This window comes from Clupea harengus, chromosome 4 (genome assembly GCF_900700415.2).
Source record: "Clupea harengus chromosome 4, Ch_v2.0.2, whole genome shotgun sequence".
Taxonomy (NCBI): Eukaryota; Metazoa; Chordata; class Actinopteri; order Clupeiformes; family Clupeidae; genus Clupea; species Clupea harengus.
The window spans coordinates 12724112-12737889 of record NC_045155.1 but is presented as its reverse complement, the minus strand read 5'-3'; the positions used below and the strand labels follow the sequence as shown (position 1 = coordinate 12737889).

At 46.8% G+C, this 13778-nt stretch overlaps 1 protein-coding gene across 2 annotated transcripts in view; it reads left to right on the top strand.

Annotated features, from left to right (window-relative positions):
• The window catches only part of LOC105898919 (helicase ARIP4-like), a 41499-nt gene that overhangs the window by 13318 nt on the left and 14403 nt on the right, over positions 1-13778 (top strand). The window contains exon 1 of one of the 2 annotated variants that reach the window (XM_012826028.3): positions 3153-3690. The exons of the other annotated variant lie outside the window; for it this stretch is intronic. Coding sequence (XP_012681482.2) covers positions 3657-3690 — 34 coding nt within the window. The 5' untranslated portion in view covers positions 3153-3656. Of the gene's footprint in view, positions 1-3152; positions 3691-13778 lie in introns of those variants that run through there. 2 annotated transcript variants of the gene reach the window in all.

Genomic DNA, 13778 nt, shown 5'->3' with positions numbered 1-13778 from the left:
GCGGCAGGACCTAGAGACAGAGGCAATGTGGTCCGTGAAAGTCAGTTGGTCATCAATAATGACCCCAAGGTTTCTTGCTGTTTTGGATGGAACAAGAGACAAGGAGTCAATATTGATGCTGATGTTGTGGTGGATGGCCTGTTTGGCTGGAAAGACCATCAGTTCCGTTTTGGCCAGGTTCAGCTGAAGGTGGTGGTTTTTCATCCATGTGGATATATCAGCAAGACAGTCCGAGATCCGCGCCGAGACAGTGGTGTCCTCAGGAGGGAAAGACAGAAACAGTTGAGTATCATCGGCATAGCAATGATAGGAAAAACCATGCGAGCGGATGATAGGGCCCAGCGAAGTGGTGTAAATGGCAAAGAGAAGTGGTCCCATCACCGAGCCTTGGGGCACCCCTGTGGTAAGGTGGTGAGGTACAGACAGCAGTGGGTAGTGGTAGCGAGAGGGAAGAGGGAAAGTGCGTCAGAGTCCCAAGGTACAAGAGCATCCATTTGTCATCCACTGACAGTTACTAATACTTGAGGGAGATGGAGCATACAAGAATATCCTCCTTGCGCGCACACACACACACACACACACACACACACACACACACACACACACACACACACACCTTTACACCATGCCAAACTGAAAACCCACACTATCAATGCGAGTTATTAGGAGTATAAGGTCTCTGTATGTATAGCGAATGTATATCTGAATCTATATGGTGTGTGTGTTTTCATACCCATACGTGGGCATTCAGAGTAGGACAGAGGCAAAGTGCCAGTGCAGCCTGCTGTCGTCACTCCCCTGCCTTTGTTTTTGCCCACCCATAGGTTCCATGTGTCTTTGTTGACGTAATCGGCCTCTAATTTCTTTTGGTGGCCTACCATCGCCCCCTCTGTTCACAGACGCAAAGACAATTATGTAAAGGAGAACATAGCCGGGACAGTGCAAGAGAGGGGAAGAAAGATGGGGAGGAGACTGCATGTATAAATGTATGAAGGTTTTTGTTTCTGAGTGTGTGTGTGTTTTCTTTGGAGAGGCTTTGTTTGATTTTCTTCTCCTGCCTTGGGGAGCTGCCTGTAAAGTTTGTGTGATTTATGTCCTCTTACAGCATTTCTCTTCATTTTTTTGTATCCACCTCTCCCTCTTTCTGTCTTGCTCTCTCCTTCCTCCCCTCCCCCACATACTTCAAAATGCTGGTTTGACACAGCCTCTCTCTCTCTCTATCGATCTATCTCTCTCTCTCTTTCTCACTCACTGCCCCCTCTTTATGCCATTAGAGGTCTCTATCTCATCTCTCTCTCCCTCTCTGTGTAACTGATATCACATGGCTGTTTGAACCGGATGTTTTGTTACCCTATAGCCCCCCCCTCCCCCCTCCCTCCATGTCTCTTCTCTTTACCCCCATGAACTCTCTTACCCCGGTTACCTAAGGCAGCCTTGTTGCAGGGGGAGGGGCTTGGTGAGGTAGTCGGGGCCAGGGTGGAGTTTGCGAGTGTGTGTGTCACGCTGGTCGTGCTGGTGGGGTGTGCGCGAGGGGAGCAAGGGGGCGTGCGACGGGCAGACAAGGTTGTCGCTTTTTCCAGCGACACATTGTTTTGTAAGTGTCCGACCGGCCTCGGGGCTCTGCCTACCTCTTACATACTCACACACTCCTCTGCTAGAGCAAGTTACCGGAAGTGTTTGTGTGTTTGTGTGTTTGTGTGTGTGTGTGTGTGTGTGTCTGTGTCTGTCTGTGGAAATGTGTAGGTGCTCTCCTGTTTCCTGTCTGTGTGGCAGACAAACTCTGTTCTCTATGTAGGCGTGTGTCCTGCCCTATCCCAGGACTATGGGTGAGTATGTGCTGTGTGTTTTAATGTAATCGTGTCTACTCATCTTTGCACAAGTGTGTCTTTACATGTGTGTGCCTCTATGTTCTTTTTTTGTGTGTTTCTATGTGCAGTCTTGTATAAGAGGCACCAGCACTCAGCTAGCTGTTTGAATGAATGTGTATTTGAGCTTTTTACTCAGTGTGTTTGTGCACTTGGATGAGTCCTGATCATTTTTTTGTTGTTATTGTTGTTTTTGCTGAAGTTGGATGGCAGCCTGTGGTTCAGGGAAGGATACATCTGAGTGACTGTAGTGTGTGTGCAGCTATGCACTTTACCCTCTCTCTCCTCTCTCTCTCTCTCTCTCTCTCTCTCTGTGCAAGGAGAGGTATTTGAGATGGCCTAAGATCTGGGTCAGATGCTTAGGTTGGGGGATGGGAGGGTGGCGTGTGGCGAGAGGGGTGCTGGGGAGGAAAATGCCTTTGCTTGTTTGGGGAGGGGTTAAGGGCTCTCCTTGTGGTATGAGGGGAAATGGCAGAGAGGAGGGATTATTCTATTATGTGACGGGGGGGGGGACCCCTATGGGACAGAGAACAGTCCTCTTGGGGTACACAAGGAGAGTTGAGGGGGCGAATGGGGAAGGTGGGGTCTTTATTGTAGTTGTAGTATGTGGGGATGCGTCTGTGGGTACGAGACAGTAACTTGGAGGAAGACAGAGAGAGGAATTCCTGACTTGTTACATTTAGCCATTCTGCAAAGTGTCAGTGTCTCATATAGAGATTTAGTGTTTATTGTTTGCCATACAGAAATAGATTTTTTTCAACGCATTTAGATAGTCATGCCTTGATACAGCCGCTAATAGCCATGCGTCTTCAGAGAGTTACAGCAGTAATCCTACTGAGCCAGTCTTAAAAACCAAAGGAAATGAATTTGTATCATGATCTCATCATCATTAAATAAGAAGTGACCATATGAAAATATTCTTTATATATAAAAAGTCTTTATAAGACAACACCACATCAATATATCAGTACAATACATGATTTCTTCATAGTGAAGCTTAGAAGCTGAAGCAACAGTGTACAACCAATCTAAACAATGCTGGGTCAGTCAGGAGTTATTGAGAGATCATGTGAGGCTTGCCTGAGATGCCTCAAAAAATCAGGTGGTCGACATACCTCTGCAGCCGGCCTGTTTGTGTCACTGACATACTTCACCCAGCCCCGACCGCCCCCCCTCTTTGTTACGAAAGGGCCGCGGAGTGGAGTGCCTGGGTCTGCGTTGGCCCTCGTTGGCCCCCCTCACAGGGCCCCGGCCCCAGCGTGTGAGGTTACGTAAGGAGCTTTAGTCCAGTTTCCTGGTTTCCACTACTCCAGCCTGAATTATCGCAGAACAGATGAGCTAGCCAATGAGCACACAACACCGACTTTCCTTCTTACACGCGCGCACAGACACACAGACACACACACCCCACGCCACAGCACACCACGAGCTCAGACAGCCACACAAACACAGCAGATAGGGAGTGAGTGAGTGAGTGAGCGTGACGGAAACTAGTTGTGTAACTGTAACAGCAACAAAAGGAACAGAGTAAAGGAAAGCGTTTAGGAGAGGAGGAGAAGAAGAGGAGAAAGAGTTGTCTTAGAGTGCCGTTTGAGACTCTCATCCAGCTGGTGTGAGGTCCAGTCGCTGGCATAAAGAGAGCCTCCTCCGGAGACAAAGCATCTCAGACAAAAAAAAAAGGACAGTGAGAGAGGAGGGTAGAAAGGAGAAAAAGTCATCTAGTTGAGCAGCAGGGCTTTCGGAGTGACGCGCCAAATTACGACTTCTCCGACCGCTAAACTCGAGTCAGACATGCTGCTGCTGGACGAGCCGGACGCGCTTACAGGTACGTGACCTCTTCCTACCGCTACCACCACCACATTGCCATGGCAACCCCTTTGCCCCTCTGCCAGTGTGCTGTAGCCACGGCATCAGGCTGACCAGAGAGGAGAATGAAGAAAGAACAGGGAAAAATGCACAGAGAAGTTTGTCTTGTTTGTTCCCTTTCATATGTAAGCTGTAAGACGATCACTGACCGTTTGAGGGAGTTGACTGACAGCCTATTAAGGTGTACCTGCCTAAAGCTTTTTCGTCATTTCTGCATGGCATTTAAGTGTAAAGATATTAGGAACTGTTACAGAACATTGTTCTGCGAGGTATGCTCCTTTTCTGTGTGACTTGAGAGGTACAATTCAGTTATATCTGGTTTACCGGCATCTTCATTTCTACTTGCATTGCATCCTGTCTTTCTGTGTGTTTGTTCTTGTGTTTCTGTCTGCTGTCTTGATCATTCTCTCTTTTTGTTCGTTTTTTCTTTTTGTCAGTTCTTACTCTTTCTTTTTGTCCTGTCATTTTTTTTTCTCATTCATGTCTTCATTGATGAGCCAGGTCCTTGCAGCAGTTCTTGACTACCGTAGATTAAAGTGGATTACATATCTCTCCTCTGTGGTGCACTGGGCATCTGCAAAAAACAGATGCACAAATATTAAGACCATGTGCTTCCATAAACCAGCGTATCCACCCTGATTAAACACACACTCGTCTCATTCCTGTGTCCACTCTGTCGGGGGCGTCTGGCTGCTGTTGTAGACATCGCTGCCTTGCCCGGCCGTTTGTGCCCACCCAACTCAGGTGACGGAGGGTCAGACCCAGAATGGTGCCAAGCGCCAGCATGCCCGTCGCCTGAGTCACACCCTGGCTCATGGGACGTCTGCTCTGCCCTGCACCGCTGGGTCTTACCAGCTGTTGGAAAGGTGTGAAAGTGGTCAGATGGGTAGGGTTTCTCATGCCTGAGCTGGTGCACATGCTGATGTGGTCATGAGTCAGTGTCTAATGGTCTGCCGTGGTTTATTGGGGTCATTTCTGCTCCTTTTGTAAGGATGAGGAGCTGTATGGCGCTTGTGAAAGGCCGTTTGTTCACTTCCACCCGTTTATGACCTGGTCTGCTTTGCACTGATAGCTGTGAATCTGCGCTCTTCGGGGTCTCAAGGATTGTATCGGTTAATTCGTACATGATTTAAACTGGCGATATCTTTACAAAAAAGGAGATTTGTTGCCAGACACCTGTTTAAAGGTACTGCATGTTCTTACATTACAACTGTACATCAGTAGACAAACCAAATGAAAAAAATATATAAAATGAAGAAATGAACAAATGGCATTCAGCTGTAAAGATATGAAATGTTTTTAAGATATTTGAACAGTTCTTCTGATCGCTACATGTACTCTTGCATCAGGTTCATCCTCGGTTAGATAATGGTGCTTCACTTTTTCTTGATGCCAGACCAAGTTCATCCCAAGGTGGATGTAGAGGCATAATAGTCTCAGCTGGATCTGATTTTGTGTTGAGACGATGACCCCTCTGGCTGTCCTAGATGTTAGCTAAAAGTGTTAGGTAAAGGGTGACATTTGCACAGTGTGTGTGTGTGTCTGTGTGTGTCTGTGTGTGCATGTGGAGGCGTGTGCCACTTTTCTGTGCAAGTGGTTCAAGAGTGTTCCTGCTGCCAGGCGAGCGGTGTGACAGTGGCAGATGCAGGTTACACAAGCGGACAGCGCGTTCTCCTGCTTTCCTCGCTCTGAAGGTGTTACAGAACGCAGCCGTCCAGCCACCCTCTCTAATCTCTCTCTCCCTCTCTCTCTTTCTTTCTCTCTCTCCCCCCCCCCCCCCCCTCTCTCGCTCTTTCTCGCTCTGGCTGGCTCCCTCTGCAGTCTGTGACACACTGGCCTAGTAATCGCTCCCAGAGTGCAGCGGCACAGCAGTGGAGCAGCAGCGTTTCGTAAACGCCGCAGCACTCCGGCTCGGTGCTGCTCTATAATAACAGGGGCGCTGCGTGGAGCAGCTGGGAAACGAACCCCCCCGGTGCTCGTGTTTGTGGCTTTTAACCTGATGTCAGTGGCTGTGCCGGGCGCCCCAAATGCCGTGTTTGGGTTTCAGGCTTACTAGATCTGTGGGTGTTTATTTGGTGTTCTAGGCTTTTGTCTGTTTTTAAGGGTCTGTTAATTTGCTGTTTTAGTGTGTGTGTGTTTTTTGTATGTGTGTGTGTTTTTGTGTGTGTGTGTGTGTGTCCGCCCTTTTTGTGCAGAATGCGTTGCTGAGTAGAGGAATGCAACAGGATTCAGGTGCAAATTGCCAGTTTGAATTCCCAAAGGCACATAAACACATACACTCACTCTCGCTCTCTCCCATGTGTTTTTCTTTTCAATAGTAGATCGCATTGTTTCCCCACATCCTGACAGAACATGTTGAACGAGCAGTCACTCTGTCACTCTCTTTCTCTCTCTCTATCTCTCTGTCCCTCTCTCCATCCCTCCTCCTCTCGCTCTATCACAGAGAAACTGAGCGTTCCCTGTTCAGTGAGGGTGGCATACGATACTAAGTGAGTCAGAGACGTGGCTATGTTGGGTTGTGTATCTCAGCGCATGTTCATATTGGTGAGAGCCCTGCCTGTGTGTGTGTGTGTGTGTGTGTGTGTGAGAGAGAGGGAGAGAATGTGTGTTTGTGCGAGAGCACACACTGACTGGACGTGCCGTACCTCTGAACATGCGGGTTGTGTAACAGCCAGAGGCTCAGTTACGTAAGCGTCCCTCCGTCTCCGACCCAGCCTCAGTGTGCTGGTGGCAGTGTGTGTGTGTGTGTGTGTGTGTGTGTGTGTGTGTGTGTCGGATGGGGGAACAAAATTGGTAATGGCATAAAGTAGGTCATCCCGTTGAGGTGTCATTGAGCGAGAGAGGGTGGGATTAAGAGGTGGACCTCTCCCGTTGGCAGTACCTCTTCGCACACTCCCTTTTCTTTTCTGATTTGAACTGTTCCCCTGTCCTTATCTTGAGGGTGTGAGCATATTTTTAACTGAGTCCACTTTGAAAAGTAACTTATGCCGAGGGTGCTAATGTGGTTATAAAGTAACCCAATTGTGAGATGAGCTTTCTGAGTCTCTCTTCCTCAGACATTGTGGGGTATTGTACTGTGTGTCATTCTGGGCACTGTCCTGAACTCTATTTACACACATAGCTAACTAACTAAATTGTTTGTCCTTGGGGCTTGTAGGCTGATTACTCCATGGAAGATAAATGATCAAAACTAAAAAAACAACCTTCAGTTTGCTCCAATTTCACCAAATCCATTGCGATTTTATTTGTGTTGGTAATCTTACAGATACATTGCCAGTCAAAACTATCGTGTAATGTGGTCACACTTTTACAATAGGCCTTATTGTCTAATATTGATCGCGGCACGATACGGGAATGGTGTTCTTGTTCAACAGTTGTACAAATACATCATTGTGTCAATGTTCTTGCACATTTGGATATTTATTAGCTCTGTAAATACTTGTGTTAGCTTGGTAAGATATTTCCTTTCCTTTTTAACCTGGTGCCTTACGTGATTGTTAAGTCAATTCTGAACCTCGACTGGATGTCTGGTTTCCCATGAACCGAGGTGCTTTCATGCCATGTTTTAGAACTTGTGAATGCGCCTTATATAACACAATGGCTCTTGTTCGCTTTTCTTTCGCTACCGTAGAAGTGAACAATGGGCAGGGAATTGGTCGTCCGAACTTTCTGTGAGGAGCATGTATTGAATTAGCCGACTCGCGTCAGAGAACGAAGGTTGGCCTGACCTTGTGAAGTAGTCTCTCTGCTCCGTTGCACCACTTGACCTACGCAGACCACCATGTTTATGTAATGATGCAGAATTACCTCTGCTGTGCGAAGCTAATTCATCATTACATGAGTGTCTCTTGATATTTTGTAAAAGAAAATCAATGACCTAGGTGGGTAGAGGACACAAGTCATTACTTCAACACCTAACATTTGTATTTATCATTTCTCTCGATATGTTTTCTTGTAGTTGTATATGACTCCAGATGCTAAGACGGATGTCTTTAGATATAAAAGGAAGTCAGGCTAAGTTCACCCTCTCCACCAGATACCGGCCACTCCTAAACGATGAGAAGCTTAAAAAGAATTCAGGCAGTTAACCATTGTAATCAGGAGCCTTTTTACTCCACAAGTGATTTGGGTCTGGGCCCAAAGCCGATTTTAAAGCAGAAACTGCCAGCTCAGCGTTCAGACATCTACACATTTAACTTTCACATGTACAGCACAACACGATCTCCTCAGGCATATAAGTATTCCTCTGACCCCGATCCCCTCCTTTAACTAAGCCTCCTTCACACACACACACACACACACACACACACACACACACTCATACACCCATACACCCCCGGAGGGATGTTTGATGCATAGCTGCTTTGTGAGTCGATGGTGTTGAGCCAGCATAAATTAAGCTGGTTATAAAAGCAAGAGAGGCAGGTAGGGTTGAAGGCTGGTGCTGCAGCTGGGTGGCCAAAGATAGGCTCTACAGACAGAGGGTCAGGAGCCAGGCAGAGGACGATTAAGCCCAAGCTCCAGACACTGCTTCTGGGTAAAGGATTTGAAGAGACATACCTGAATGGGCAGTTAAAAACCATGGTATTTAAAGAAGAAAAGAGGATGTTTGTGTGTGTCAGAGAGAGAGAGAGAGAGAAAAAAACATTATTGTAGCCTATTGTGTCCAGTGTGTGAAGCTGAATTGCGTCTCTGAATGTCTACTTTTTATCTCCATTCAGCCTGGCTCTCATTGAAAAAAAAAAAAACAGCATAGACCACCTTCTGCTCTCTAACGCAGCACATGTGGAGGCTGTCCACTCGTGCTCTTTTCACCACCCTGCTGAGCTATGCGTGCTGACAGCAGCTGGCTTCGCCACCCAGTTGTGCCGAATCAGCGCCGCAGCCAACCAGATTCGGACCTTTTCATGCAGCCATGTCATCTCGGAGCGGGAAAATTACGGCGCAGAACAGCTGGTCTCTTCCTCCGAGGCAGGAAAAGCGTGCTGCAGTGGATGACGTCATCAGTTGTCGTCACCACTGAGTCACCCAGAGCCAAATGGTTGATGTAAGCAGCTGGGGTAAGCGTATGTGTTTTTGCACAGGGCACAGAGCTATCAAGTGTGTGTGTTAAGTATCAGACAATGTTCATAGACTAATGACCAGGCTTATCGGTTGTTGTGTAGCTAAGCCAGGGGACCATTTCCTGAAATATTGCGAGGAGTTATGGAATTGGAAAAATTGTTTGCGTGCGTGCATGCCTGCAAACACGAATATGTGCAAATACAGCTGGCCGTGAGCTATGCTGCCACTGCTCCCTGCCCTGCCCTCCTGCCAGTGACTGAGCTCCGCTTACTGTGGTTACAAACATACACCAGCTGGATTGAGTGTAATCTGTAATCTACTTAGTGTGTGTGCCTCAGCTCTCTCGCTCCCCTCTCCCTCAGACTATGCCACTGGTGCCAGTTTTTGTTCCACATCACTGTTTCTCCCATCTGTGGGTCAGTAGCTCACACAGAGTTTCTAACCCAGTGTTAGATCGGGAGAGAGATGGACCAGGAGCTTTGCAGCAAGAGAGAGAGAGAGAGAGAGAGAGAGAGAGAGGGAGGGAGGGAGAGAGAGAGAAAGAGAGAAAGAAAGAGATAGAGAGGGAGAGGGGAAAAGAAAAATTACAACTGAAAAATAGTGGGTCAAATGGGTGAGGGAGTGGAGTGATCCTCTTGCCCTGCCTTTCTGGCGGTCCTCTAAATAGAGCCAGGCTGCCATGTCTGCCTTCTCGCGATTTTACATGCGTCTGAACCCTCAGGTCAGCCCCAGTTTTCTTCCGATGGCTATTTCTCTCTGCTTCAGCGTGGGTGTGTGTGATATTGGATACTTCATGCCACCCAGTTACTGACATTCTCAAGGGAAACCTCTAAACACATACCAGTCTAGTGTGTGATGTTTAACTTTACAAGGTTTGAGCTGCTTGGGGGCTACTTAACATCCTAGTGAGTGTGTAGAATATGGCCTCTGTCCAAGTTGTTAGGATTTTCGGTGAATCTCTTAAAACAATTTAGAATGTGCAGCTGACATAAGGCCTACTTATACAAACATGCCCACACACAGAGAGAAAGGGAGAGATACAGACCCCGTTCACATGACATCGTAGTGTTATGAAAATTATGATTTTCCTTTGCGTTTAGCAAAGGTTTAGCCCCCACGCGAAAGACTGAAAATGTCTTGAATAACCTATGCTGCAAGACATAGCCTACAACTTAAACTTAACAAGATTATTATTAAAGCAATGATACTTCGAGAGGAGATGAAGCCTATAAATAGTTTATTTCTCAACATCAGCAACACGTGGTTTGGGCAAACAGAATTTCCCCAGTGAAGTAAACTTACAATGCTTAAGGGTGCTGACATTTAGCATCACAAACCCAGATGTTTCCGATAGAGTATGTCCTCCTCGTAGAAGTACATAGAACACTGATAACACCATGATGTGTCTGTCAATCAGAAATAGATTTTCTATTCGATGGTAGAGGCTTTGGAAGGTGGAGCAGATAACGAAACGTGATTGGATAAAGTTGGAGCCATGCCGTCAATGTTTTCAAAGGCCTGTTTTCGCCTGTACACATGGTGACGTATAGGATTGTGTTTTCAAAAGTCTCCACTCTGGAATCCGTTTTCGGGCCTTGAAAACGCTGTTGTTGTGTGAACGAAACCTAACCGTTTTCATGTGGACGGGCCCAAAGAGAGAAGGGGTTACATTGCAACAGAATGAGTCCGAGTATTTAACGCACTGGGGGTTCAAAGTGTGAGTTAAAGGTAGGAAGTTGTTTTGATTTGTTGGTCTAGATGTGCTCTATATCCCTCTGGGATTTTATCAAACATATAACCATTTTCCTCAACGTATTTGAAGCTCATACGAGTAGCTGTATTAGGTGTCTTGCCCAAGTTGGCATCACTGCTTAGTCATACCAGGTACATGTTGCAAAGGCCATCCGCTTTTATAAGTTGTTTGTGTGTGTGTGTGTGTGTGTGTGTGTGTGTGTGTGTGTGTGTGTGTGTGTGTGTGTGTGTGTTTGCTTGACTGGTAAGGTGCCAAGTGGGATAGAGGTTGCTCTGTCTAGTGTTTTTCCATCTCTCCTGTTCTCACCATTCTTCTTTATGGGCTTGTGTGCATATTGGGAGATGGGGGAGGGGGGGGGGGTCTGGCAGGTACCAGTAAAACACACACACAAACACACACACACTCCCCCTGATGGCCTGCTTGTTTATCACCGGCAGGCCATGACGCTGGTATTGCCGTAAAGTACTGTTATATAAACAGTGAGTTGCACCAATGTTACATAACCCCTTGGCTTCTCAATGCGCCCCCAACCCAACAAAACCCTCCCCTCATCTCCCAGTCTAGATTCCCCCACTCCCCCCCCTCTTTTCACACACACACACGCAGTTGAACACAGTTTCCCCCCCCCCCCACACACACACTTTCACTCTTTTCTCTCTATCTGTGTTCCCCATTACCGATAAGGAGCCAGCTTACGTAATGTTATGTTTTCAAAAGCATGTGTTTTTAAATCTAATAGTTTTTTCTCCCATTCAGTCTTTTGTAACAGTGGATTGGTATTGCAACACGGGTGGAATCATGAATGAGTGTGTTTTTACGGGGAATGAGTGCCCGTAAGGTATGAATTTGTTTCTGTGTGAGTGTGTGTATATAGGTGTGTTTGTGTGTGTGTGCGCATTTGCGTAATGATGGACAGTAACACCACCCAAAACTAGCTCACTGGCAGGAACACTGCTGTTCTCTCGGCTTCCTTCCCTGACTAACACTACGGAAGGTTTGATAAAGGAACAGAGTGAGGGAGAGAAAGAAGAAAGAGAGAGAGAGATTTGTCTCGTTCTTTCTAAGAACAAATCTGATCTTTCTTTCTAATCCGCCCCCCTGTGGACAACTTCTCTTTGTACTGAACATCCTGTTCAGCTATCTTTCAGCTAACTGTCACTCCCCTTCACCTTGTTTTTGTATAGTTCTTGTGTATGTCTCTCTCTCTCTTTCCCCCTCTCGTTCTATGTGTATACATATTTTTGTGCTTACACATGTGTGTGTCTGTGTGTTTTGGACATATTTTTTGGGGGGAGGGGTGTCTCACCCAAATCCTTGTTGTGCTTCGGGCGTTATGTAACGGTCATGTTCTCCCCCATCACCGTGGCGTCACGCGCCCGTCACCTCCCCCTTTCATCTCGCTCTGATTCTAATTGGAAGGCTGCCATGCATTTGTTTGAATATCGTTGCCACGGCAGTCCTGCTGCAGCCAAAGCCCAGGAGGGGGAAGAAAGGAGAGAATGTGGCCTCGAGTGTGTGTGTGTGTGTGTGTGTCTGTGTGTGTTTATGTTTGTGTGTATGTGTGTTTATGCTTCTCAACCCTAATGGTTTTGAAGTGGTCAGAGCTGGGCATTTCCTCTTTATTCTGGGCCCATTGTGCGTGTACTGTGCGTCCATGTTTCAGTGGGCATTCAGGCACGCCATGCTTGTGTTTGAAGTGCACACAGCTTTGTAGTCTCTGGTCTCGGTGGTGCATGTATGCAGAGGTTAGGGAGTTTGGTTTCATGAGTTGTGTGTGTGTGTGTGTCTGTGTGTGTGTGTGTGGTTTTGGTTTCCTGGGTCCTGCAGTGGAGGTGAATAGAGCTCTCTGTTCGTTATGTAAAGCTCCATTGCATAACCTGGCCATCACTTGTCCCCCTCTGTTAGAACGATGAGGACTTTCTCTTGAAGGTGTGTGTGTGTGTGTGTGTGTGTGTGTGTGTGTGTGTGTATGACGGAGAGACAGAAATAGCGAGTAAACCAACCCATCAAACACAGCTAATCCGTCTTCACTGGAAAAGATCAATGCCTTCATCCGCCAGCACCGCTGTGGGTACTCAAAGCTGGTGCGTCATCATTAGTCCAGACGAGTCCGGACCTTGGGTGCTATGGGTCAGTGATTTCAACTGGCCAATCATGATCTGTGCCTTTTTCATGTGGAGGAGCTCAACGACCCATTCAACTGGTGGCAGTGAATGTGGTCAGCAAGAGAGAGAGGAGAGGACAGTGAATGTGGTCAGCAAGAGAGAGAGGAGATGACAGTGAATGTGGTCAGCAAGAAAGAGAGGAGAGGACAGTGAATGAAAGAGTGGAGATGAGATGACAGTGAAAGTGGTCAGCAAGAAAGAGAGGAGAAAAAAAGAGAAGGATAGGATAGGGGAAGGGTCGAATGATGTGATAAGGTGATGGAGATATGAGAGAAGAGAGGCGAGGCTGAAGAGGACCTCTGGGGTCTGTGTGTGTGTCTAAGTGTGTGCTCGTTTACAGATCGATTTGCTGGTTGCATAAGGGTCACAGCACCGTTAGGTTTGGCCAAGAGATATTTCTGGAAAAGGAGAGGGGGAGAGGAGGAGAGGAGGAACGAGAGGAAGCAGAAAGAGGAGGGGGTATACTTTAACCCAATCCTTAGTGTCTGCTGTGTGTGTGTGTGTGTGTGTGTGTGCTGAACTATGGTGCATTTTAGGAATCGTTATGTAACTGTTCTTCAAGATGGTGGGTGTGAGATATGGTTGTGTGTGTGTGTGTGTGTGTGTGTGTTTGTCTGCAACACTGACTAAGAGGGGTCAAAAAACATCACAAATGATCGGTTACAATCTGTCCCTCTATGAATATTTAACTGACAAAATCCCGTTCATAGTCTGTTATCTTGTACTCCTGATCTCTCTGGTCTTATCTCCTTTGGTGTTTTGACATACTGTAGCACAGGATGTGTGCTTCTCTGGCCAGGAAGTGTGACTGATTTTAGGGTCAGAAGGCAGATGTTTCACGTGAATCCTCTTTGTAGCATTGGCCTGCTGGAACCTACACAGACACCACATTTCTAAAATCAACGTGAACATGTGTGTGGACACACAAACATTCCATCATAATTATTGAACTGTGTAGCAGATTTCTTAAGAGAGTCGTTTTATGTAATTTGTTTTTAGCCTTGCAGTGTTATCAGCCCCCGTGCTTTATCGTGCTCTGTTATATAAATTATTTGTCCTCCTGTC